The sequence below is a fragment of the Nipponia nippon genome, unplaced genomic scaffold (genome assembly GCF_047370975.1).
Source record: "Nipponia nippon isolate SJK-2023a ecotype South Korea unplaced genomic scaffold, ASM4737097v1 scaffold_2, whole genome shotgun sequence".
Lineage (NCBI taxonomy): Eukaryota > Metazoa > Chordata > Aves > Pelecaniformes > Threskiornithidae > Nipponia > Nipponia nippon.
Genome location: NW_028262336.1, coordinates 7,054,850 through 7,080,272, shown reverse-complemented (window position 1 = coordinate 7,080,272; position 25,423 = coordinate 7,054,850). Strand labels below are relative to the sequence as shown.

Below are 25,423 nucleotides of genomic sequence, written 5' to 3'. Positions count from 1 at the left end.
GTGTCCTAGAGTGGGGAACTTCTCTTAGGGGCGCCTGGTTTTGGCCAGATGTTATGCTCAAATCTGAGAAAGTGTTGTATTCGAATGTGTCTGAGAAAGGGCGGCCCACGCCTGCTTGGAGATGGGAGGGCTCTGTATGGACCACCCTTGTTTAGGCAACGGAGAGTCTGATCTTCTCAGAGACCCGTGCAGTTTTTGGTGGAGCAAGTGCATGCAGAGGAGACCGCCGTCCCCTGGCAGTGACAGCCCCCAGGCATGGAAAGGGCTTCGTCTTCCCAGCAAGGGGGAGTTTGGGGCTAAGTCTTAAGAAAATGAAGAAGTGAAGATGTTTGTGCAAAGTGGGGGCTGGCTTTGCTTTAAAGCCAAGAGCTATTGGCTTGTCACTGATACATTAATCAGGAGTGAAATGTTTAGGCCAGGCTGGGTGGGAGGAGGAGGCGAGGGAAAGCGAGGGGAGAGTTGCTGAGCTCTGAAGTGGGGTGGGAGGGGGTTGTCACGGGGCTGAATCTGTCAGGGGATTTGGCCTGAGCCCCGTGCCGAGATTAAGTTTCGGAGAACACATTCCAGAGCAGAAAGGGGGCTGTGTGCGCTGGTGGCCTGATAGAGGGAAGGAGAGGAGGGGAGAGGTGGATGGGATTACCAAAGGCATGGTTTGCATTTAGGAGAGCAGGGTGTGCACAGCTCCTGAGCCTGATCAGTTCCTTCTTAGGCTGATCCCCTTTTCTTTTTTTCCCCTCAGCCCAGCCCACCACCACCAGCTCTGTCTCCCAGGGCAGAGCATGGCTGTTTGACCTATCTGGCTGCTTTGGTCTAGCATCAGTGGTGGATGGGAGACAGGTCCTAGAGCACCAGAAAGTCCCACCGTGTCCCTCAGGACAAATCAGAGCCACAACTGAGTAGTCCATCAGCCCTCTCCAGGAGCCAAATCACCTGCAGCTACTGAATTGCAACTGGAGATGGGGGTGCAAACAAGGGGGACTTGCCCATTGCTGTGGTCCCTGCCATGGCAAAGGTGCTATTGCTGAGGGGAGGTCAGGAGCACCGTTCAGTGGAACGCACAAAAGTGGCACCAGGGGTTGGATGAACAAGCAAATAATCCATCATGGAGCACCCCTCTGCCTCCAGTGCACCTCAGTGCTGCACTGCGTGGGTCCCCTGTCCTCGAGGGGAGCTGGGGATGTCAGAGGCCGTGTCCCACGCACCTGGGCAGCCTCAGGTGGTAGAGACCCCCCAGGTGTGGAGGTCTTGGCAGTCAACGAGTGAAGAGAGACAGGGCAGCCCAGGAAAGACGTGGGGTTGAAGGTGTAGGAGGGAAACCTTCTGGAAGGGTTCAAATAACGAATTTCACGTCCGTGAGCTGGAGGCTGCTTACAACAGTGGCTTTGCAATGGTCTGAAATAACAGGGCACAGATTTGTGGTGGGACCGAGTTTGAAAGCTATGGTAGCACATGTGCCACGGGCTCTCACTCCTGCTCCAGGCCTCCTCTACAGGGCCTTGCTCTGAGCTGGTTCAGTGGGGACCATGGCCCTGGAGGTGGAGAGGGAAGCCCCTGGCAGGTCGGCATTGCAGTTGATACATCTCTTCCAGATCACCTGCTGGGCTGAAAGAAAACCCTCTGGAAGTCTTAGCCCCACCCAAAAATTATTTTGCGGGGCCAGGGGGAGAGTGAAACTAGAACGTGAATGAAAGTGGAGCGGGGTGGTGGTGGTGGAAATATTTTCAAGGTTTAGGTTTATTTTGGAAGAGGACCTGGAGTCATTAGAAAAAGTGTCTTGCTAGGATTCGAGGGGTGTAGGTGACATCATCTGGCCAACTTTTGGGCTATTTCCACTCCTTTCTCTCCTCCTCCTCTGGAGGAAACACCCTCCCAGTGCCCCAGGCTGTGCATGCCTGGTCCCTCCGGGCCTCCTTGTGCTTTGCTGACAGTCAGCAAACAGATAACCATCGCTGCCATGCTGGCAGCCATAGCGTAGCCTTGGGACCGATACCTCCTTCTCCCATCTGTGGCACAGCAACTCCGAGTCCACCTCTGCTCTCCCTGGCTCAGAGGGCTGGTTGAAACTAGCATTTAATTCCTCCAGTGGAAATAAAATAGCTATTGTATAGCCAAGGGGTAGAGGGAGGAGGGATTTGCAGAAAGAGGAAGATTTCTTAAAGCAACAAAAGGAGCAGCACTTCAGGCACTACTTGGGCACTTCTGAGTCCGGTTAGAGCTGACCTGGTGCTCCATGGTCCCACACTCAGCCTTGGCAGCCCGTGGCACATCGGTGCAGATAGATACCTGCTGATCACTGCTGGCCTGGCGTGCTGCGCAAGATCAGCCCCGCATGGCCCCGAGGCAGCCCTTCGCCCGGCAGCGGTGGGCTGGAGTCTGGGACAGCTTGAATGGATGGGGCAGGAGTATTCCTGGTTTTCCAAGCCAGGTCCTAAGCCTTCATATAGCTGAGAGCTGCAAGAAAGAGAAAGGTATTTTCTCTGCCCACTTCCAGGTGGCAAATTTGCCATCACGCCAGAAGCCCTGCTCCAGCCCCTCTCCTGGATGGAGGTGCTATATGAAAAAGGTATGGCTGCAGTGGGCTCTGGTGGGGCTGGATAAATCCATCAGGCACACGAACACGGTGCTGTGGGCTGGTTCTGCAACAAACAGCAAAGGGCTCGGAAGGTCAAGAGCCCTTGGGGGAGCTTACGGGGCAGCTGAAGTGCAGGGCTGGAGCAAAGCTGGCGGGCAGAGGTGGCGAAAGCCGTGCAACTCCCAGCATTCAGCTGTGTGCGTGGAAAATCAGTGCAGTGAGCACAAGAGCAAGCCTCACCTGGATAGATGTGACATTTAAAAAAGAAAAATAGATGAGGCGTACAGCAAAGGGACTCCACCTGTTCCAGTGTATCCCCCATGGCCAGGGACGAGAGGAGTGTGGGGCGCCTGCGTCCCAGGGACGCTGTGGGACAAGGGAGGCTCATTGCCCCGTGGCCCTCGGTTGGCGCTGGCGGCGAGGGCAGCCCTCGGCTTCGCGGCAGCACGTGGGGGAAGCTGGGCCTCAACGCGCGCTGCTCATGGGCAGTGACCCTGCGCCGGGTCGGGCTGGGCATCCCCCAGGAATTTGCAGCTGCTTTCTGAAGACAGCCCCATTCATTTTCCGCCGCCTGGGCCTCTCCTCTGACAGCTCCTGGGAGGCGATGGCGGGAGGGAGGGAAGGGAAGGGGGTGGCTGCGTGTTGGAAAAGCATTTGCTGAGCAGGCATGGCAGGCTCTGGCCTCGGGGGCAGAGGTGGCGTGAGGAGGGGAGAGAAGGAAAACACAGGTGGTGTTTCTTGAGCTGGCGGAGCTGTGGCATGAGGGCTGTGCGACAGGCCCGGGGCGATGTGGGGGAGTGGGGCTGGGGCATGGCGGGGGGGATGCGCTTGGGGGCACGTAGGCCGGGGGGCTGCGCCTGTCCCGGCGAGGTGAGAGGGGGCTGGTGGTGACAGCACCGGTGCCCAGGCTCCTGCGGTGCTGACTGGACTGGGAGCAAGAGCTGTAACCCCAGGGGGGATTAGTGGAAGGTGCCTGCCCCCAGCGTGGGGGACCCCCATCCCTGCCCATTCTCCTTCCCGGGGTCCCTCCATTCTCTCTCTCACCCTTCCCTGCACCGGGGAGGACTTTCACCTTGAGGGCCAGCATTTTATTTACTACTGCTTCTTCTCCAAAGCTATTTATGGTCTCCCATTCATTTAATCTGGTCTGTCTCGGCAGCCTCGTTGCTTGGCCCCCAGCCCTGGGATTCAGCTGGTTTCCCTCCCCGATGACAGCGGCACAGCTAGCCCCAGGGCTGACCCTCCCCGCGCCCCGGCTCGCCCCATTGCGCCTCGGAGTGGGGCGCAGATGGACACAAGCAATGGCCTTTGGTTGCACTCCCTTCTAAACAAAAAAGAGAAAGAAAAAGAAAAAGCCCTGTTATCCCAGCACGGCTGGGATTGGCAGCGCTGTCTGTCTGTCTGTAGCACCTCCCAGCCGGTGGCTGGTGGATGAGGACTTGCTGCTTCCCTGTGATCAAGCGTGTCTTTTAAGGACAAGGACATGGGCTGGCACGTTGGATGCTGCCATATGAGAAGGAAAACCCAGCCAGGGGAGAAGGGATGTGGTTTCTCCCAGCTGCGGCGGGAGTTAGACGGGGGTGCAAATTGCATGTTAGACATGGGCCACGGCTGCTGCCGGCCAGGCAGCCAAAGAGGCGAGTGCCGCATCCCCCCTGGTGCCGACCCTCTCGTCCACCCCTCCCTGCACTGCCTGGTGGGGGGAGGCATATGTGGCTCCCCACATTCGGGGGGGGGGGGGGGGGGCGGCTCATTTGAAGTCCTCAGGGCAAAACTGTGTCCTAGCCCAGCATGGCAGCCTCCGTTTCGCCGTGCTGGGGCCCAGTGCAAAGGGGTGTGTGAAGGGGGGGCTCGTCCCATGCACAGGGGGTGCCCCCACCATGGGGCCGACGGTGCCCCCAGCCACCCCTTGCCAGCTCCAGCCGACCCATCAGCGTTAATGGGCAGCTGTACACGCCCGTACCAGCAGAGACCAGGGCGGTTGAGTCCGCCTGTGGCCAAAACCCACTGGCAAATAAAACAGTCTTGTTCGCTGTGGGGGAGCAGGAATTTAGGGGAGTAGTTTGGCAGGAAGCTCTTACACTTGCATATTGGAAAATAGTTTGTCCCAGCACCCACCTGATGTTTTTCCCCTCTCTCCTGCTGGTTTCACTCCGCTTCTCCGGCAGCGCCCAGTTCTTGCTCCCTCAGCCATCCCAGGATCCCTTTCCTCCGTCCTTTCCCCCTCTGTCCACAGCTTTGCCCCTCGTCCCTTGCGGCCGGGCTGGGAGGGGAAGGCACAAAGAGCCAGGAGTCCCGCTCCCCCCGTGGGGCTGCAGCACTCAGCTGTGAGAGCGGTGGGCTGAGCTGCCGTCTGGGGGGCTGCACGCGAGGGACCCCCACGTCAACCCAGCCCAAGGTCATCCCGGGGGTCCCCCGGCACGGGGACATCACTTTCCGTCTCTGAGAGCGTGGTGCTCCCCCGTGGGCTCCGCTGTGCCGGGGCCACGGCTCTGCTCTTCCTCCGGGCTCCTGGGCCCCTTCTCCCCTTCGGGGTCTGTGCGTGCATGCACGCGTGTGTGCAGATCCCTGCCAGCATTGCTGGAGCCTATGCCTTGGCTCCGAAATCTTAATTTGACTGTGATGAATCCAGACCACCAAGGCACACATTAATTTTCCTGATGCTCGTTTATATTTTGTTGATCGGAGAAATATGCGTGATGTGGGCAGGCAGACACTGGGCTCTCGCCTCTTCTCCACCTCTTTCCATTTCTGTGGCTCTTACTATTTTATTCCTTGATCAAATATAAAAAGCAAAGAGGAGAAAATATCCAGCACCCTTCCCCTCCCCAGCAGTAACGTTCATTGTTGGAGGAGCGCGCGGTGCTGCCAGCTTTTCACAAGTTAAGAGTTAACCTTCATCTGGCTTTAATACCCAGTGGAAACATGGCTCCCCTCCTCGGCTTGTCTTAAAGGATTAATCACATTTCTGAAGTTCACCCGTATTCCTTCTTTTTATTATTATTTTTTTTAATTGAACGATGCCAAGAAATTCCAGAAGTATTAAGCATGTTCGCTGCAAATCATTTTTATGACATTGCAAAACCTCCCCTTTTCTTTTCAACCTCCTCCCCTTCCCTCAGATCTGCGCCCGGGAACGCTGGCTCCCCCGGCAGCCGCCCGGCAGCCCCTCCGCACCGCACTTGGGGAGGCTTTCTCGCCGCCTTGCCAAGAGAGCTGGTTTTTATTTAAACTCCATAAAGGATCTTGCTTTAATCAGAAAGTCTGCTTGAGAAATTTCATGTCACTTTTCCATGACTGTGGGTGGGAGAAGCTTGGAGCCAGAGTTGTCTTTTGCTCTTGGAGAGCTGCTGCATTTCCCAGAGAACAAAAACACATTTTTCTGCCGGCCGGTGCTGCCAAGGGAGGCTGCTTGCCGTCCGCCCGCCGCCAGCCCTCCTGCTTCCCCCCAGCTCTCCAAACTGCCCGAGGTCGCAGGCGCCACGTCCCGGGATGGGTTTTGAGGGGCGAGGGAGCTGCTGACAGCGCGTGGCCGCGCTGTGCCATGGCGAGGGATGGGACGCGCTGCCTTAGCGTGGGGTTTTGAAAAGGGAGCGCGGTCTCGTCCGGATTTAGCAGCGTGCCGCTCAGGAGACGTGTGTTAGTGCTGGGTCCTGGGGAAGATGGGCCGGCTTGAGCCTTGATGCAACAACATGACTTGTGACCAGCTACGGGATGTGCAGTTGTCACTAGTGGTCGCCTGGGCTGGTGCACGGCACCGTAAAAATGCGTGCACGGGATTTTTTTCCTGGCACAAAACCTTCTTCCCGGCACAGGCTGACCGAGACAAACCCCGGAAGGATTTGCCATTGTGCCCAGGGAGAGAGGGGACCGGTTTCATCTCCAGGAAGCTTGGCAGGGCCAGGCTGGCGTGCTCCCTGCCCTGCCAGATCTGCGGGGTATCACTGCAGTCCTCTGCTCCTGCTTTGGAAAACAGGGAAAAACAAACACAAAGTCAAGTGCCCCTTCCCCGCCGCCCCTGTGCTTCCACTCCTGCTGCCTGCATCAGCCCCGCAGGGGGAGCGACCCTCGTCGCAGCCTGGTAGGGGGACACATGCCGGGGCGGGGTGTTTTCATGGCTGCTTTAGGAAGGGGGCAGCTGTGCCATGTAGAGGAGGAGCTGCTTTTCCTTGCAAGTCCCTGTTCCTTGAACTGGGGCATGGGAATTGCTTGGGCACACACAAAGCCTCGTGGTTAATCAGCCTTCGGCTGTGAGATATTTGATGGGAACAAGAGTGCCCGGGGCGGAGACGCTGATTGCTCAGGCACTGGGGGAGCTCAGGGCAGCTCTGGGAGCACCCAGCGCTCACACACCTTCTCCCACTGCGTCACCCGGCATCTGCGCACCCTTGAAGCAGGCTGGGCTCCCTGAGTCATGACTACAAAGTTAGCTTCTCGGTAGCAGGACAGCAGCCACGTTTGAAATAGAAGGCGGCAGAAGGACCATTTTTGGCCGCCCTTCAGTGCTGCAGTAAGTTGGCTCCTTTTTTACTCTCAGGCCAGGATTTTTCACACCCAATTTCTCAGCCGTGAAGCAGGCGGTTTCTCCAGAAGCTGTGTTTTAAGTTATCTGTTTTGTAGGAAGGAGGAGGAGAAAAAAATAAAGCTCTGAAACCAGGCCAGTTTCTCTGCTGGGGACGGAGCGGTCCTCTGCTGGCACCGCAATGAAACAGCCCCGGGTCCGCACGGAGAGGATGAACTGACACCGGGATGCTGAGCCAGCCGCTGAGATGCCCTGTTGTTTGCTCTCTCTGCAGATCTCAAAGATTTCAAGTTTGACGGCCAGCATGTGATCGAGGTGGATGAAGGGAACACGGCTGTGATCGCCTGTGACCTGCCTGAAAGTCACCCCAAGGCTCAGGTCCGCTACAGCGTGAAGCAGGAGTGGCTAGAGGCCTCCCGAGGTGAGTGTCACAGAGGTCTGTCCCACTGGGTCCCCTCCCAGGACCCTGTTTTACCCTTCCCTACCAGCAGTAGCTTTCTCTGCGTGCTGCCTCCTTGTTGTCCATTCGCCGCTGCTCTGAGCACAGGTTAGTTTAGGGGCTCTGCCAGGTCTCCCTGATGTCTCTGCTGCCTGGCACTAGGGAGCCATGTGTAACACCAGCTGCAGAAGAGGAAAGAAGGCTCTGTTCCTCCCACCACTGCATCGTTACTCCCCTGATATTTGAACCAAAAGGGGTCATTTCAGTGCTGTCAGTGTTACTGTGTTGTTTTTTTCCCTTCCCACTTGTCCACCTTTTCTCTGGGGCACTGCATTTCTTCCAGAGGGTGGGACATGTCTTATAACCATGTGCCACCTCCTCTTCGATCCCTACAGACAATTACCTTATCATGCCATCCGGGAACCTTCAGATCGTCAATGCCAGCCAAGAGGATGAGGGGACTTATAAATGTGCTGCCTACAACCCCGTGACGCAGGAGGTGAAAACCTCGGTCTCCAGCGAGAGGCTCCGTGTGAGACGTAAGCCGCTCTCCCTTCACTGCATGTCTTCTCTATAGCACTTCCAGCCCCGGGAGCATGTACCAGTGCTATTGCAGCTGGTTTTGCGTGTGAACCGACATCAGTTGCTGGGAAAACTCCTTTCCAGCAGCGGAAGGCCCCAGGGTCTGCTCCTGGCATATGTGTGTGCAAGCCTGGGATTGCCGTACCTCCTCAGGATTGGTTCTTGGTGATGGGTGAGCAAAGGCCCTTAGCCCTTCAGCAAGACGGCTTGCTGTGTGCACGCATCCCTTAAGGAATGTCCCTCTTGGCCTGCCTCACCATTTATCTACCGCGGTGCTAGCCCTACCGTCACCCCTACCTGCACTTGGCACAGGGCACTTTCCCACCGGCCACCTTCCTTCCCATCCACCTCCTTCCTCCTCCTGTCCTCACCAGGCTCCACAGCGGAGGCAGCCCGGATAATCTACCCCCCCGAAGCTCAGACCATCATTGTCACCAAGGGCCAAAGCCTCATCCTGGAGTGTGTGGCCAGCGGGATCCCCCCGCCGCGGGTCACCTGGGCCAAAGATGGCTCCAGCGTCTCCGCGTACAACAAGACACGCTTCCTGCTCAGCAACCTGCTGATTGACCCCACGAGCGAGGAGGACTCGGGGACCTACAGCTGCACGGCTGACAATGGGGTTGGGGAGGCCGGAGCCGCGTTCATCTTCTACAACGTGCAGGTGTTCGGTGAGTGCTGCTGTAGCCCTTGTTTCAGGAAGGGCTTGGACTTTCTCCACTGCTTTCAGGGGAAAATACTAGTGCCACTGTACTCTTCCTCTCCCTGGGCAAACCGCAACGTAAGGCAAACCCCTGCTTGTGGTTCTAGTTTCTAGGAGATGGGATGAATTCTTCCTGAAGGGTGGTAGTTTCTCCTTCCTGGCTCCCACCATGAGCTGGAAATGATGGATCCTCCCTTCCCCTGCAGAAGCTCTTCTCATATCATTTGTGGCACTGGGTTTGCTCTAACTCTCCATTCTCTAGTGGAGGACTGGCTGCTGCTTAGACATATTTGATATTGGCATAGGAAAGACATCAGAGTGACTTGCTTTTTGCTCTGTTCTGTAGGGAAGCAATCTATGGGGTTGGAAATGCAAGGGATACTACACCTTAGATGTTTTTACCACACATCCTTCCCCTTCTCACAAGCATTAGGGAGGCTAAGCCTATGTTTCATTGGATTGCATTTCATCCAGGTGCTGGTGTTGTTTTAGCACAAGCGCAATCTTTGCAGACTAGCATTTCAGCTCAGAAAAATGGGACTTGTTAGGTGGCTGCTGTCATCTGAGAGGGGCAGATGGCCTTGGGCCGCCTCTGTTTGCGGTTCATGTGGATGCTGAAGGGGAGGCGCAATGAACCGGACCCCTGCGGGTCCCCACAAAGGGAGTGGGACTTGGGGGTGAGGTGGGGCAAGGATCTATCACTCTACCCTCATCCCTGCCGGGAGGAAAGTGCAAAGCTGTGACCGTGCCGTGCTCCTTGCCAAGTGGAACTCAGCACCCGTGTTTCTTCCCTGCACAGAGCCCCCGGAGGTCACCATGGAGCTGTCCCAGCAGATCATTCCCTGGGGCCAGAGCGCCAAGTTCACCTGTGAGGTGCGAGGGAACCCCCAGCCCTCCGTCATGTGGCTGCGCAACGCCGTCCCCCTCTCCGCCAGCCACCGGCTCCGGCTCTCCCGCAGGGCGCTGCGGCTGGTCAGCGTGGGGCCCGAGGATGACGGCATATACCAGTGCATGGCGGAGAACGAGGTCGGCAGCGCACAAGCCATGGTGCAACTGAGGACAGCCCAGCCAGGTAAGTCCCTCTCTCCAAGCTTGCGATCATTCAATCCCAGAGCCTAACACACAGGGAAAGAGCAGGGGGAGCTGAAGAAAGTTGTGTGTAACCCTCCCGCTTGTGTTTGAGCTGCCTTGCTCTTCCCTCCCTTTTACCCTACGCTTTGAGTGCTTTTTTGACAGGGATCTCCGTATCTCCCTCTAGGAACAGATGGTAGTGGTTTTGCTTCTAAGTGCAGTGCCATGTGTGCATACTTGAGCTATCTCTACATGAGAGGCACAGGACATCTGGGTGTAATGCCTTACCCCGTGGCTTCCTCAGCTCTGCCTCTGAGCAAGAGCATAAACCCTGATGTGGGTGGATTCACCTGGGGTAAGAGAGGTTGCTGATTCCTTGGACCCCGCTGAACTTATCCAGGGTAAGAGGGGCTTCAGAGAGGGAGGAAGCCCCGTGTGGCCAAGGCCTGTTCTCAGAGAGGCCCCAGTGAGGTGTCTTAGGTTTATAGCGGGAGAAGGAGAGATTGTTGCCAACACCTTTTTGAGTGGCACAGCAGGCAGCACTGCCTGGGACCTGATACCTCTAAGGTACCTGTGCTGCAATGGGTTATAGTGCCGGTCTTCTGAGAGGTTCAAGGGGCTCAGAGCTCTGCCTTCACCGCAGACTGGGATGGGCATTTACCCTGCCCTGACACCTTGTCTTTCAGGAGCTACACTCAACCCTGGGCGAGACGCCCAGCTGGGCTCGGCTCAGCCTCCAACACCACCTTCCAGGGACAGTGCCTTAAAGCTGCCCCTGGATAAAGCTGGACTGCCAAAGCCTGGGACGACCCCGCTGGCAGTGTCTCCACGGTGTGCAGCCAATAGGGAGCTGGTGTCTCCAGCCGAGGCCCCCATCATCCTCAGTTCTCCCCGGACATCCAAGACGGACAGCTACGATCTGGTGTGGAGACCCCGGCCTGACAGCAGAGCCCCCATCCTCTATTACGTGGTGAAGCATCGCAAGGTATCACTGTTTTGCCCTGCTCCCATCTTTCCTCTGTGCCGTTCCACAGGCGGGCTGGTGGCCTCACTGCACGTTTTCACACCTCGTGAGCAGCCGTGTTGGGGCAGGGGCACCCATCGCTCACTGGTGGCGCTGGTTGGTGGGACCTCCTCAGCTGCAGCCTCAGCCTGTTGAGGTGTGAGTACAGGCTGCAAGAGGTTTGCCGAGCTGTCCAAAAAGAGTCCATAGTGGTGCCCGTCTGCGTACGTACACAGAGGGCATATGCACACACATGTATTTCCAGTCTGAAGAGCGTCCACTTCTAATTCCCAGTTGTGTGCTTACACAAGTAGGAAGTCCTGGGGGCAGAGTGCGCAGTGACTTGCTCTGTAATGCTTTTGTCTTGGCACAAGCCATGGGGACACCTCTGCCTTGAAAGGCTCGGGCTGCAGGACACAAGAGCAGCAGCCTCTCTCTGCTGCACGTACCTGCCCTGCTCAGCAGTACCCGCGCTCCGTGACTGTGAGGAGCTGGCAGAGACCTGTCGTAGCCATGCTGAATCCTCTGGGAAGGTCCTCAGCCACCGGTTTTATTCCAGAAGCTGCAATGAAGTGCACAGTTGAGCACGTGTCTTGGCTGGTGTGAGCACACGGTGTGCTGCCAAGCCGTGCTTGAGCCCAAGGGCTTGTGCCCTCTGCGGTGCTTCTCAGCGCCACAGGCAGAGTGAGAGCTGTAGCCCAGCAGTTTCCCTAAATAGCGAAGCATTGTTGAGGTAAAAATTCTGCTTTGGAGGTGTAGAGCATCTCTTTCCATTTTACTGGGGTGGGGATAAGTGGGTAAAAAAGGGACTTGAATTTATCTGTTTGCTCCTTGTATTTCCTTTGGGTAGGTAGGGAGTTGCAGTAGAGGGGCAGGTTTTGCTTTGGGGTTTGAGTACATTCCAGATCTGGCATGTTTTGGGTTCCCAGCCACTGCAAGGCACTGTTTTCAATTATATGTGAATATATGTATCTGTTTTCCTGGAACTGTTTGATTTTGTGAAAATATGGTATAATAGGAGGCTGTTATAATCCCTACACATCCTTGAATTCTTTCTAAACAAAACTTAAGCTGAGGGTTTCAGCTAACCATGTCTTTAAAGAGCCCTTTAAAACAAAGGCAGAAGATGCCAACACAAGAACACAATAGGGCAAGCTTAAATAAAAACCCAAAGATGCCAAAAGCCTCACCAGACTATTGGCTCTGGTTGTCTGCCAAGAAGAGATTTGTCCCCCAATGGTGTATCATGTAACTACCAATTCTGCATGCGATCTTAACTTGCAGGCTGGAATTTGTCCATATTTTATTTGTTTTTCAGCGCTTCACCTGGAAGGGGCTGTGGGGCAGTGGAGGTCACCGTGGGTCACTGCAGTTTGCAGTAATGTGTTTTCAGTGTAGTCCAAATTCTCAGCTGGAGACTCTTTCTTGGGATGGTTAAGGATTGTGTGGAAAGGAATTAGTCCCAATAACCCTTAGACTTGTTTAGAAAGAGTCTCTTTCGATCAGAGATCCTTAGGATCAAGTTATATAAGGATCTGGTTTTGACATCTCTGACTGGAAAACCATGTGTGCGGAGAGGGAAGGAATCAATTCAGCAACAAAAGAAAAGGCTCTTTGTGTGAAAGATGGCTATCAGGAAAATAAAACTTACTGACAGGAGACTTACATTTGTACTGGGCAAGGGTCTGCTTCTCTGGAAAATATCTGTGGATGTCTCTTTTTTCCCTGCTTTTACGCTGCCCCTAAAATCTCAGCAGCCTGCAAGCAGTCAGATGCCACGCAGCCGTTACCTTTGTTTCTTAAGAATTTCTCTTTTTCTTTCCTGGATATTAGCAGTCTTTAGGGCTCCCCTCCCTGGCCTCACAACTCCGCGGGATCGGGAATAAAAATAAAACGAGGCAGGCATTAATCAGTCAGTGTCAAACGCTTGGAGAAGATGAATGATACGGCAGAGTCTTGGCATTTCCGTTTTTGTTGCATTGCCTGCATTGCTAATGCTCCTTTCGGCACTGGGTCACTTCAGTGTCCTGCTTATTTGCCTGCAAAAATATTATCCTTGCAGCTGGGGAGAAGGAGGAAGGTCCCACCTTGCCTCCCCCTCCGCGTGGGGAATCACCAAAAAAACAAACCGTGTTTCCAAGCCTTTCTGGGGGCCACGGCCGTACACGGCCTCTTCCCTGCCGAAACCCATGTTCAGATGTTATGATTCCTCATTTCAGCCAGACAGTGCCAGCTAAAAGCTAAAAGCTGTTCGTCAAATGACTTAGGTCCAGCTGACCAAAGTGGTGTCCAGGTACCTCATCCCATGGAAATGGCCAGTGTCTAAATGAGCAGCTCAGCAGCTGGGCTGCAGGAGAGGTTTGGCTCCTGAAGCAGCTCGAGCTTCTGGCTGATGCTGCCTTTTGTGGGCACGCCTGCTCCAGAGCTTTACGTGCATTGAGGGGCAGTGGTAGCAGAGGCGACCGGCAGAGAGAACGGAGCTGAGTGAACCTTTGGGGTCAAGAAAACGCCCTGGTGCTTGGTGATTTGTCCTGCTTATACCTGAATCCTTCAGCTTTGCAAAATCAAGCTGGAAACATCTCCTTCCTTTGCAGGCAGGGAACTGGCCTCCGGGCAGGGAAGGTAGCCCTGGCTGATACACAACCTGTCATGAAAGTTTCTGAGCTCGGTGTGGGCAAGAAGCCCAGCCTGCCCCCAGCTTTGCAACGCCTGCGTTGGTCTCTCAGCAGGTCACCAACGCCTCGGACAGCTGGGCAGTGAGGGATGTCCCAGCCTCGCAGCACCGCCTGACCCTCACCAGGCTGGACCCTGGGAGCCTCTACGAGGTGGAGATGGCCGCTCACAACTGTGCTGGCGAGGGACAGACGGCCATGGTGACCTTCCGGACTGGTAAAGGTCAAACCTTTCCCTGGGTGTTTTGCTCTGAGTCATGGGAGGGCCCCTCCGAGGGGTCCTGCCCCAGCCCTGAGGCACAGGCACCGGCCTTAGGACAAAGGGGCTGTTTCTGCTCTGGAAGCCTATCTGCCTTCAGCTTGGAGTGACTCTGTCAGAAGGAAAAGTGGAGGGTGGGGTTGAAATGGGATGGGGAAAATGAGATCTTCCCCTCTGCCTGGGTTGGAGTAAGTCCCTTCCTCCCTCGGTGTCTCAGTCGGACACCTGCAGAACTGTAGAAAATGGGTCTGGTGGGGATGTCAAGAGGTCGTTTAATCCATCTTCTGCCTGGAGACAGGATCAGCCCATGGGGGTTGTTCCCAACAGGTGCTTGTCTCATCTGTCCTTAAAAGCTTGTCCTGCACTAAAGGAAACTCCAGGCCTTCCCACGCAGTCTGCTTGGTGCCGAGCTGTCTTTCCCACTGAAAGGATGTTCCAAATGTCTACGCTAAGTCCCCCTGTCCCCTGGCTGCCTTTCATGTCCCCAGCAGGTGTGGGGAATGGCATTCCCTTTGTAGCAACCTTCCCCGTGGTGGTGGGCTTGCTCACATCTCCCCTCAGGCCCCTGTCTTGTGCTAATTACTACCTTCTCAGGCAGAAGTCTAGCAACGTTTCAAGAAAACTAATTAAAAGTTTTAGAAAATTAAATATGAAGGGGCCCTATTAACAGTTTAACAAACCTGCCCCTTTAGCTTTAGTTCCTGTCGGCAGGTTGAGTGCTTTGAGCCCCTAGGGCTGTTTGAGTCCAGAGAGTACTTACCTTGGCATCGTGGCTGGGAACATTTTCTTTGCTCATTGCAGCAAAAAATTAACTGAGACGTCTCCACGTCACTGATGCCACCTCTTCCTTCTGCACAGGCCGGCGCCCAAAACCAGAGATTGTTGCCAGCAAAGAGCAGCAAATCCAGAGGGATGACCCAGGCACGAGCACTCAGAGCAGTAACCAGTCCGACAACAGCCGTCTGTCCCGTAAGGCCCTCCCCGAGCTGCACAAGGAGGGAGGGCGAGGGGTGCTGGGTCCCTTGTGGGTGGCAGCGGCCAGGCCGTGCTGGGGTTGAAGTCTCCACTGGGTAAAGCAAGACTGTGCAAAGCTGGATGGGTGGTCTCTAGCTCCTGATGAGGAGAGGTCCTTCTCGGACACCCCTGCTACTGTGCTCGGCAGGCAGTCTGTCTTAGGAGAGCAGGCTGATCCCACTGCCTGTCCCCAGCGTTAACACAAGGGCTTGTCAGAAACTCTGTCTCTTGCTGAGTTTCACAGGGAGGGTTCAGAAAACCCTGCTGTGGAGTTCGCGAATGTGCGGTGCACAGGACCAACAAGCTGCCGTGCACCGGTGGGTGCTGGGGAATGCGAGGGAGAAAGGGGAACCAAGTCCCTGCAGGTCCTGGCATCCTCCTCTCTCAGCCAAGCCCTGACAAGGGGCAGTTAGTGCCCGTTCCAGGGGTGGAATGTGCTCCATTTGGGGATTTTGCTGCACTGGAGAAACATTAGTTCCTTACTGGTTAATCCAATTCATTGTTTCCCACCTTGTGTCTGCCATTACTATGCCACCAGGGCCATTATCCTTTCTGTGAAGTCCCCTCCTTCAGTCCCCCACACTCATTCATGTGTTGCCTTTTCTTTCATCTCCACAGCTCCGGTCATCTCTTTCCCTCCCATCTTTTGATTGTTTTCCTATCAAATTACATTTCTACAGTTCGGAACAGGTCTCCCCCCGCTCACTGCTTCCACATCAGCCAGGCCTTTCGCTCTGTCTCCAGCCCTGCATCCACACCTCTCACTGCTCTCCCTCCCACGATGGGTGGACACACCTCAAACCTTGTCTCATCCTACGTTGAGTTGTGAGTGGGAAAGGAGCAAGATGCAAGCAGGAGTAAAAGATGTTTGCAGGGCACAAACTGAAAGGAGTGAGGATTTGGGGGTGCCGGCTCTAATGAAGAGAGAAAGAGGAAGGCATTCAGGACTTAAAGAGCATGTGGGTGGGTGCAATGCAGGTAGTCCTGCACCCACATACCTCTGAGCTACAGGGTTCTCCAGACAGGGTGTAAGGCACGTGTTTTGTGTCCTGATGTCTTTCTGTGCCCCTTGCAGCTCCAGAGGCACCGGACCGTCCAACCATCTCCATGGCATCAGAGACATCTGTGTATGTGACCTGGATCCCCCGTGGGAATGGCGGGTTCCCCATCCAGTCTTTCCGTGTGGAATATAAGAAATTGAAGAAGTTGGGAGACTGGGTCCTGGCCACCAGTGACATTCCTCCCTCTCGCCTCTCTGTGGAAATCCCAGGCCTGGAGAAAGGTAGGCAGGTGTTCTCCTCCCTGCTTCCTGGAGGTCTGTAGGAATGCTGTGCAGTCCCTGTAGGATGGTTAGCCATCTGTCACGTCATGCCTAGCCCCGGCATGTGCGAGCAAAACAAAGCCTCCCTGGCTCCAGCCTTAGATGCATGGGGAAAAGCTGCAGATGCTTCTCCAATTTCTCCAGCTGCAAAGACCAGCATAGATTTGACCTCCCTCAGGGAGGCTCGCGCATGCTTTTCTGTATTACAGGATATAGTTACTAAAGGCATTTGGTTTTGCCATTTACTAGGCAGGACAGAACTTTCCTTAGCCACAGGCAAGACAGATGGGCACATAATTCCCATTGCACTTCACATGAGAAAAGATGGCAGCAGTGAGCTGGACAGCTTAAAAGGGCAACATATCTACCCCAACTTAAAACAATGTTTGGGTAAAAATCATTTAGGCTTTGAGCTTTTAACTGATGTTTACGTACTTAATTTCTGTGTGGTAGAGGAAGGATGCCTTCCCATACCTGCTTTCAGGTCAGGACATCCTTTCAGGCATCTCTGAATCCACCCACACACCTTCCAGAACTGCTACCTGACCTCTAGACCATCCAGAGAGGAACTGGGGAAGGCAAATAAAAGCAGGCTCCATCTAGCACGTGGCTGAAATCTGGCCGTTCAGTGTTTGTACTTCAGACAAAACCTCTCTGTAGGCTCTCTGCCTTCTGGAGAAGACGTAGCCCCTCTCCACAGTCAGGCCTGTGCTGACAGTAGAAGTCTTGGAAGACTCCAATCTCTGCAACTCTTTTATTTCCCATTTTTCCCCAGGCATGTCCTATAAATTCCGTGTCCGGGCACTGAACATCCTGGGAGAGAGCGAGCCCAGTGCAGCGTCTCGGCCATACGTGGTGTCCGGGTACAGCAACCGAGTCTACGAGCGCCCTGTGGCCGGGCCGTACATCACCTTCACAGATGCCATCAATGAGACCACCATCATGCTGAAGTGGATGGTAAGGTTTGTAGGGGCCAGGGGAGATCTCTGGCTGTGCAGCAAGCAGGTGTGTGGGTGCCACTTGCCCAGCTTACACATCTGCCAGGTTACCCCACTGGAGCCTGCCACCAGCACAAATGGATCTGGGATCCAATAGCTCCCTCCAGCATAGGAGGACTGGGCTTGGGCCACATAGAAGTGGGGAAGTCAGAGAGCCTAGGAAATCCTTTTTGTCCGAATCCAGCATTGTACACAGGAGGCATTTCAGCAGATAACCTCAGGGTCTTGACCATTTTGTTCAATAAGCACAGTTCAACAGCGCACGGTGCGGCTGCTTGCTCTCCTGGCCAAATTCCTGGAATCCATTAGCACCTCTGTCTGTCCCAGTAGTTTCCAGCAGATATGTCCTTCACTCTCGCTTGCTGGGTAGCAGTCCTAAGTGCTGATAGTCATTTACAGCAGTCCACCCCAGAGGATTTTTAGGAGTGGGCAGGATCTTTTGGATCACAGGCCCAGATCCAAATGTTTCCAACAGCTTAGAGCTTACTCAGAGGGACGCATTGCCCTCTTCTCTCCCAGCAGCTTCTAGCCAGAAGCTGCTACAGGGCAGGATGGGCACTGCTGTTCATTTAAACGCAAACAGTAGCTGATAAAATAGTGGGTGAAAGACAGCAAGAACACATGGAGCTGGGACAGTACTGTCCTGGGTGGGGGAGGAACAGAGCTGTCTTCAGAAACACGAGTCCTGCATTCACCGGTTCGTGGCAAGATGCAGTTTGTCTGGAAGCCATGAGCCTGCTGCAGTCAAGGTGAAGGTGTGCTTGTCCTTGCCCAGCTGAGTCACTGTTGCTGAGGAATTTTTTCTCGGAAGCGTTGGCTGTGGCTGCTGGGAGGGAGAAGAGTACTGGATGCTTGGGGTGACAGGACCAGACTCATGGCTTGTCTGTTACCTGAGAGAAGCCAGGTGTCAGAGTATAAAACAGCTCTTGGAAGGAAGCCCTTACTGTGCAAACCAGTGGCAACACAAGGAAAATCCCCCTGCTGGGTCTTCCTTTTGTCCCATCCCATTTATCCCCACTGCTCCTCACAGAGTACAAGATGAAGTACAGACATCTCTGCTAATTTCTACTCTCCCTCCTGTTCCCTGCAGTATATCCCAGCCAGCAACAACAACACTCCCATCCATGGTTTTTACATCTACTACCGCCCCACTGACAGTGACAACGACAGTGACTACAAGAAGGATGTGGTGGAAGGTAGGAGATATTGGGAGACTGATCCCAGCTGTTGATTCCTCCTGGAAGAGTACTTGGCCAGAAGGAGCCCTGTGCGCAAAAGGCACAAGGCTGCTGCTGTCCAGGCCTCCTTTACCTGGCACTGCCGCAGAGCTGGGCCGACTGTGTGTTCCCCAAGGAAGCTGACGGCACCGTGTGTTCCCTCCTCAGGAGATCGGTACTGGCACTCCATCAGCCACCTGCAGCCAGAGACCTCGTATGACATTAAGATGCAGTGCTTCAACGAGGGTGGTGAAAGCGAGTTCAGCAATGTGATGATCTGTGAAACCAAAGGTAACCAGGGCACCTCTGGGAGCGCAGCCCGCTGCCTTCCCTGCCCGCAGCTGTCGGAGCACAGCAAGGCAGGTACCATCCCTGCCTGATGGCGCGTCATCCAAGCTCAGGCAAGGAGATGGAGGCAGCACTGGGGAGAAGAGAGGCGTAGGTTTGTTGGTGCTGTTGCTCAGTGTGTGTGATATACCCACACCAGTGCTCAGACCCCTTGGGCAAGAGTCCGTCACCATTTCCCTTGGAGTAGTAGTTACCTTTTGTTTTCCTAACCGTCACATAAATGGTGGCTGGAAGCAGAAGGGCTAACTTTCCCTTGCTGTTCCGAACTCCTGAGTTTCGTTATAAGCAGGTCCCATGTTGTCTTCCAGGCAGCTGCACTGTCATGATAGGAACAGCATTAAGTCCAAGTGGGTGTTTTGGAGAAGCTATTGTCCTTTTTCCTTTTGCTTTAGCAGCCCAAGAGCTTGGCAGCTCTGTAAGCCAAGCACACAGGACTTGTACTGCAATACGCATCAGCCTAGGAAATCCTCTGGCATCCAGGAGCACTTCTTTAAAGCCGCTGTAGAAGTCTGTTCACTCCCCAGCAGTGCAGACATCCTGGAGCGTGCTGCTCTTCCACCCGCCAAGTCTGTGTCTCACGCTCCCTCTCTCTCTCTTCCCTTCGCAGCTCGGAAGTCTCTTGGTCTGCCAGGTCGTCTTCCACCCTCAACAGTGCCGCCCCAGCAGCATCCCCCACTCAGTGGTGGGCATGGTGGCCTGGGGACAGGAGCCATGGTGGCCCGTTCCAGCGACTTGCCATACTTGATTGTAGGGGTCGTGCTGGGCTCTATCGTACTCCTCATCGTGGCCTTCATCCCCTTTTGCCTTTGGAGAGCCTGGTCCAAGCAGAGTAAGGGTTCTTTCTTGAGGCCTGATTTACAAGATATGCTCTGCCCTGTGGGTAGGTGGGTCAAACACCCCAAACGTGAGGGCTGCACATTCTGGGAAGGAGGGAGAGGGTGGGCAGAGGGCAAATCCCAAATGTCCTGTGGAACCCGGTAAAGACAAAGGCCACCATTTGTCCCTTGTCCTGCTTACCTTGCTGAGAAGGAACCCTGGACTAGAGCAGGTGGAAAGGGGCACTCCCTTTTCCTTCCTGTAGAGCTCCTTTCCACCATTTGTCTTCAAGGGTGCTTTGGGTGCCAAAACAGCCACCTGATAGGACAGCCTAACGCTATCCCTGCTGAGCTTCAAGCAGCTCAACTTGACCTCTGTTTTTGGCCTGAGACTTCCTTTTTCTTCCCTCTGCAGAGCAAACCATCGACATGGGCTTCCCAGGAGCGGGGCTGCTGGTGTCATCCTGCCAGTACACCATGGTGCCTCTGAGGGGCATCTCTGCTCCTCGTGCCAATGGACATCCCTATGTTAACGGGCAGCCCTACGCCAATGGGGCGCACCTGAATGGCATCTGCCCTGCTGCAGGAGTGGGCTATGCAAGCACCAAGCCCCGAGATTACAGTCCAGACGACGTGCCACAGGTATGTCCACACCCGCGGTTAACAGTTGGTTTGACGTGAGCTGGAGGCTGTGGTTATGGTGAGAGGGCTTCTCCAGACACGCCTGGCACCCTTTGCAGCACGTGGAAGTGGCAAGACTGGCTTCTTAAAAGAGATTTCCCCTTTGCAGTGGAGTCTGAGACGTGGGAGGAACAGGGAGGTCTCCAAAACACTGGTGAAGAGGTGGTTTCTTGGGGCAGTGCCTCTAAGTATGGAGGAGACAGTCAGCAAAGGCTACTCTTAAGGGAATGGTTCCTGTTTCTCCTGAGCAAAGCTCACAGGGACGGACAATGCTGAGGACAGTGTGTGTAAATAGTAACACAGGCCAAGGCAGTGCCACGGCTGAGACTATAAACTGGTTATCACTGATTCAGCAGTAAGCGTGAAGTGAGTTTTTCAGTGCTCAGTTCCACTCTGTTCTCTGTAGCAAAAGAAACCGTTTCAGCTTTCTCTGCCTTCTGTCATAAGAGCTTCACCAGTCTGTCCCATGGCTCTGGCTCCCAGATCAGCACCTGCCTCTTAATGCTGCTGTGTAGCGTTGCTCTGCTGAGAATCCTTCTCTCTCCTTCCAGTCACACGAGGAGACCAATGCCTTGCTGCAGGCGAGAGTGCTGCAAAACGGGAATGCCCAGCAAGACTACCAGCCCTCCAGGTTAGTCCTGGCTTACGGAGGGGAAGAGTGGAACAATCCAGTGGGACCCACAAGTCTACATGCTCACAAAAGCTCGCCCTCAGCATGCTCCCATCTGTCCCACTTCACTTGGGAAACAAATCCATGCTCCAGCACTAGGCCTTCTTGGTCTGAATTCTCTTCGTACAGCTCATTCCCCTTATGGTTTGAGGGAGGGATAATTTAATTTTTGAGATGGCCAAGACCTACTTCCCCCTGCCCCCTTTTCCTCCCCCTGCTCCTAAGTGGGAGACTGAAAAGTAGGATGAGAGAGATCAGCATAAACTGCTGAACACCTGCCCCGGAATCTGGCCAGGGTCCAGTTGCAGGTGCTTTGTGTCTCGCTGTTCAGATGTCAAGTCATTATTCCCATGCTCCCTGGGAGGCAGTATTCCTCCCAGCTCCCGTGGCACTTACTAGATGATACCAGGGTGCCATCACCTCATTCCCATCCCACAAGTACATCCCAGTTTCTGCTCTTCCCCTCATTTAGGAGTGCTTTGTGTCATTGCATTGATGCAGCTTGCTGAGATGTTACATAGGTCGTATCTTTCAAGAAGGAACGATCCGTGACCAGCGCTAAACCTCTTTGTCTGCCTCCCCAGATTGCCCAACTCAAGAACAGAAGACAGCTCTTTCCTCTACAATCTCCCGGATGACTCCACTCACCAGCTGCTTCAGCCACAAGATGACTGCCCTCACCTTCAAGAGCACTTTGTTGGCCTCCATCATCCAATGATGGGCAGCAAAGTGGGAGGCCCTAGCCTGGATGGTCGACGGGATCCCCTGTTCCACCAAGGTCAGTGGTCTGGAAAACTCGGTGCTGGCTTCATTTCATCATTTTAGGCTGATCTTGAAGGGAAGTTTCACTGTAGAGCCTCTGATGGCTCTGTTCATGCTCGCGTCCGCACTGCAAGGACAGTTTTAACACTGCACACAACAGCAGCCTGGAAAGGCCGCACTAGCAGCTGGGGACTGTAAATTGCCTCAGTCAGTTCTAGAGGACAGATTTCTCATTTCTCCAAAAGCTTGAGCTGTTTGCTGCCGGAAGGGCCCACACCCGCCTCCAGTTGCAGAGACGCTGTCCTTTAGTCCTTCTTAACTTTGCATTTTCCAGACTGCCAGTAAAACAAGAAGGTCCCTGAAAAATGATGTGAATCCTTCTCCCTAGGACCTGATCCATTGCTCCACCTGTAGCATGGATCGAACTTGTTGTGTGCAAGCGTAGGACCAAACTCCCACATAGCCAGGACTTTGAGAATGCAGTTCCTCCTCTTTGATGAGAGTACCTGTCCTCTCAGTACGTGTCAGTCCTGCTAACTAGAAAGCTACCACAGCATCTCTCATTTCCGTATGCACTGTAATCGTTTCTTGCTCCTTTCCCTTTCAGGAAGCCCTTGCTGCCTAGGCCTGGTGCCAGTTGAAGAGGTAGAAAGACTAGACTGCTGCCAGTCCAGAGATCTCCATCCCCAGAACCCAGCGATCACATCTTTGGGTCAGGACCTACCAAGGCATCTGAACAGCAGCCCACCACCACTGAGGCCCTTAGAGACTCATTTTCCAACTAGCTAGGGACCAAGCTGCCTTTTGCAAAAGACTTATTCTAAAGAGAAAAAGAGAATGGGTATTTATTTTTGTATAACACTCCTATTTATATATTTATGCACCTGTATATAGATGTATATGTGCCTTTTATAATGCTATGGAGACAGAAGGCATCCTCAGCAAGGTCACAGGAGGGCCCAAGAACCAAGGCGGCAGCTGTCCGTGGCCCCAGGCTGCTCACCAGAGCACAAGATGGAAACAGCAGCACGAGAGACGTCGCAGGACGTGGGTCCAAACAGAGCTGCCGCCACCGACATCTCGCACCCTCTTGCAGTGAGGGCTTCAGGAAGGATAATGCTGTCAAAAAGGTCTTTTCCTCTCCCCCACAGGAAGGCTTGTCCCAGGAACAGGCTCCTGTGAACGGACTGGAGTTATGCACTCTGCCTAATAAACTTAAACAACCCTTCACATACACGCCATCTGCAGCCGCGTATCTGTAAAGACAAACCCACGCTTTAACATCTAAAATAAAGGCTTTAGTCTTTTCTGGGGCTGGTTGTATGCTAAATCCTCCCACAGAACGAACCTACTCTTTTTTACTTGCAGACAGACAGCAAGCAGAACACCTGGGGAAAGGTGACATTTTCCTGCAGTTACAGTTTTCCAAATAGCCACCCACGCGCGTCTTCTCAATGCTGAGCTCAGGAGAAGAGGGACGGCCACTACCTGTGTCAGTGAGTGACCTAAAACTTCTAGGGAGGAGCGCAGCTAGAGGACGTTTTCACTTATCTCCAAGGACAGCTGCGTGAGTTTGGTGATGATGGGGGGAGGCAGACAGACACCCAAATCCCCACAAATGTTTCCTTATCCACCACACCCCATCCCAGGGTTTTCCAGCTTCCAAAGCTTTCAGCATCCAGGCCTGTGGATAAGGGATAAGCGTTTTCCCTTAAGGAAACCGGATGCTCAGCACCTTTGCGGGGCCCCGCCGTGCGGGCAGGCAGCACAAGTACCCTTCCTGCGGTTGTGCTGGGGCCAGCAGGGGCAGGTCTTGTGCCTGGCTGGGATATGGTTGGATCCTGGCTGAATGCTCCTCTGGCTGGTGTACGAAGACCAGCGGCACAAGGCAGGGAGTGGGGAGGAAGAGCAAGAGCAGCTGCAGGTTGTTCAGTCTAGTTAATTAAAAACTAGCAACAAGCCCCAGGCCTCCCTGTGCACCCTCAGAAGCTTTGCACTGGAAGAACAGTGCAACACAGCTGCTCTGCTTTGGGGTCGAAGGAAGTTTTCACAGTAAGACAGGGTAAGTGCTGTAAATGATCACACGCTGCCACAACACCGAATGCCAGAGGCAAAAAACAGAATAAAACCCGAAAACATACAGAGCCTGGCTCACTCTCGCTCTGATCAGGCAAACCAGTGGAATTACAGGCCGACTTTGTGTTTGCTCTACCCTCCTCACACCAGGGAAATACCACGTCCTGCGCTATAGTGCAGTTTCCCACTGCTACAGAGCAGAGGCAAGGGGGAAAGTCTTTGACTGGCTCCATCGGAGCACTGTAGGCCCTGAGGAGGAAGGTCCCTTTGCTTTCTCCAAACACGTAGCACTTCCCTTGGCTCTAACTCGCTCAGTGAGCGGAGAACCACCATTGCTGCTAGGGTGCTCAACAAATAACAAAACACACCCTTAAGGCAGACCTCTCGGTATTTTTGAGAACACAGGTACCAAAGCTGTGTCGGCCCATGTGAAACTCTCATATCCAGCCTTCGACAGCCACTGTTCCGAAGAACAGGCATACACATACTTGCGCACACACACGCAGGGCGTCTGCCCAGTGCAAACCTCTGCGATGGCCTGGTAACAGCATTTACTGGTTGTATTTGCACTTTTTTATTCCGTATCTGTCACTACAGTCATGTTTTGATAGGGGAAACAAATATAACCCTTTACAACGAAACCCCTGCATAGCCAAAGCAATTCATGTCCCACTTCCAGGGATTACTACTGCCACAGTTTACCACGTCCATTTTTAAGGCACACGTGGACTGTTAGTTACCGTTTCTGGCGTAACAACAGGGAATGTTTCAGCTGGTGTCTCAGAGTCCTGTGGTGATAAAGGTTGTAGAAAGAGGCACCCATCTTTTCTGCTGAGGAGAGCGAGTTCTTCTCTTAAGCACCCATCTTTTCTGCTTAGAAGATTGATTTCTTTTCTCAGGAAGGCTGTGTCGTGAGCCATGCGCTTGAGTCGCGACTCCAGCCTGGCCTTCTCTTTGATGTCAGTAGTTCGGGGGCCCTGAAATTCTACTCCCTGTAAGGAGAGGAAAAAAATAACTCCTATAAAACATGGGAAAATGAACGGTGGAAATTTATTTCAAGCAGGAAAGTGAAGCTTTCCAAGAGGCAGGACAGTTTCATGACTTCTGCGCTCCTCAGTCAGAACTACCTGGACATCAGAGTGAGGGACCACGACCTTAGACTCAGACTGTCACAGCTGGCTGCCTTATTCCCTAATACAGAGCAACAAAAGCACTTTAACTCATTTGGCTGTTTCCACGTAACAAAGGAATAATTTTGACCTGCTGCAAGACATTTTCTCATTAGAAATAAGCTGAGTTTGTTTCAGCATTAGAAAGCAGCTAAGTAAGAAATTAGCAGAGAAGCTACGGTATGGCCTACTTCACGATCAGCTCATTCATCTCCCTTTCTACAAGACCTGGAGCAGCCGTTCAGCCTGGGCCACGAGGCAATATTGGCCCGAACTGCGGAGCAGGATCTGAGACCGGAGAGCTGGCGAGGGCCAGATGATCCCTTACCCATTTCGGAACAGTCCCAACCCTGCATGCAGTACAGCAGCTAAAAGGCTTACCAGACCATGCTTTAGTGAATCCAGCTTAGCTTCGAGTTGCTGCTTTTCAAGGCAGAACCGGTTCAGCTGCTGCAGCTTGCTGGTGTTTTCGTTTGTCAGCTTCATTAGCTGCTGCTGCAGGTCTAAGATTCTTTCCTACAACGATAGAAAA

At 53.9% G+C, this 25,423-nt stretch overlaps 2 protein-coding genes across 6 annotated transcripts in view; one reads left to right on the top strand and one right to left on the bottom strand.

The window, feature by feature from the left end:
- BOC (BOC cell adhesion associated, oncogene regulated) overlaps positions 1 to 22,959 on the top strand; it is a 56,763-nt gene extending 33,804 nt beyond the window's left edge. The window contains exons 4-19 of one of the 4 annotated variants that reach the window (XM_087756990.1): positions 7,369 to 7,515; positions 7,929 to 8,072; positions 8,490 to 8,783; positions 9,615 to 9,887; positions 10,573 to 10,871; positions 13,619 to 13,778; positions 14,679 to 14,789; positions 15,910 to 16,116; positions 16,931 to 17,112; positions 18,244 to 18,349; positions 18,539 to 18,661; positions 19,326 to 19,547; positions 19,949 to 20,175; positions 20,766 to 20,845; positions 21,469 to 21,662; positions 22,254 to 22,959. In XM_087756990.1, the coding sequence (XP_087613116.1) occupies positions 7,369 to 7,515; positions 7,929 to 8,072; positions 8,490 to 8,783; positions 9,615 to 9,887; positions 10,573 to 10,871; positions 13,619 to 13,778; positions 14,679 to 14,789; positions 15,910 to 16,116; positions 16,931 to 17,112; positions 18,244 to 18,349; positions 18,539 to 18,661; positions 19,326 to 19,547; positions 19,949 to 20,175; positions 20,766 to 20,845; positions 21,469 to 21,662; positions 22,254 to 22,435 (2,951 nt within the window). In that variant the 3' untranslated portion in view covers positions 22,436 to 22,959. Of the gene's footprint in view, positions 1 to 7,368; positions 7,516 to 7,928; positions 8,073 to 8,489; positions 8,784 to 9,614; positions 9,888 to 10,572; positions 10,872 to 13,615; positions 13,785 to 14,678; positions 14,790 to 15,909; positions 16,117 to 16,930; positions 17,113 to 18,243; positions 18,350 to 18,538; positions 18,662 to 19,325; positions 19,548 to 19,948; positions 20,176 to 20,765; positions 20,846 to 21,468; positions 21,663 to 22,253 lie in introns of all 4 variants that reach the window. The other 3 variants (XM_087756987.1, XM_087756989.1, XM_087756986.1) reach the window with 3 other exon arrangements.
- A 1,476-nt stretch (positions 22,960 to 24,435) lies between these two features.
- The window catches only part of CFAP44 (cilia and flagella associated protein 44), a 50,803-nt gene continuing 49,815 nt past the window's right edge, over positions 24,436 to 25,423 (bottom strand). For both annotated transcript variants that reach the window (XM_087757626.1, XM_087757625.1), the window contains exons 33-34: positions 25,273 to 25,407; positions 24,436 to 24,714 (exon numbers count right to left, since the gene is read on the bottom strand). In XM_087757626.1, the coding sequence (XP_087613752.1) occupies positions 24,436 to 24,714; positions 25,273 to 25,407 (414 nt within the window). The remainder of the gene's footprint in view (positions 24,715 to 25,272; positions 25,408 to 25,423) is intronic.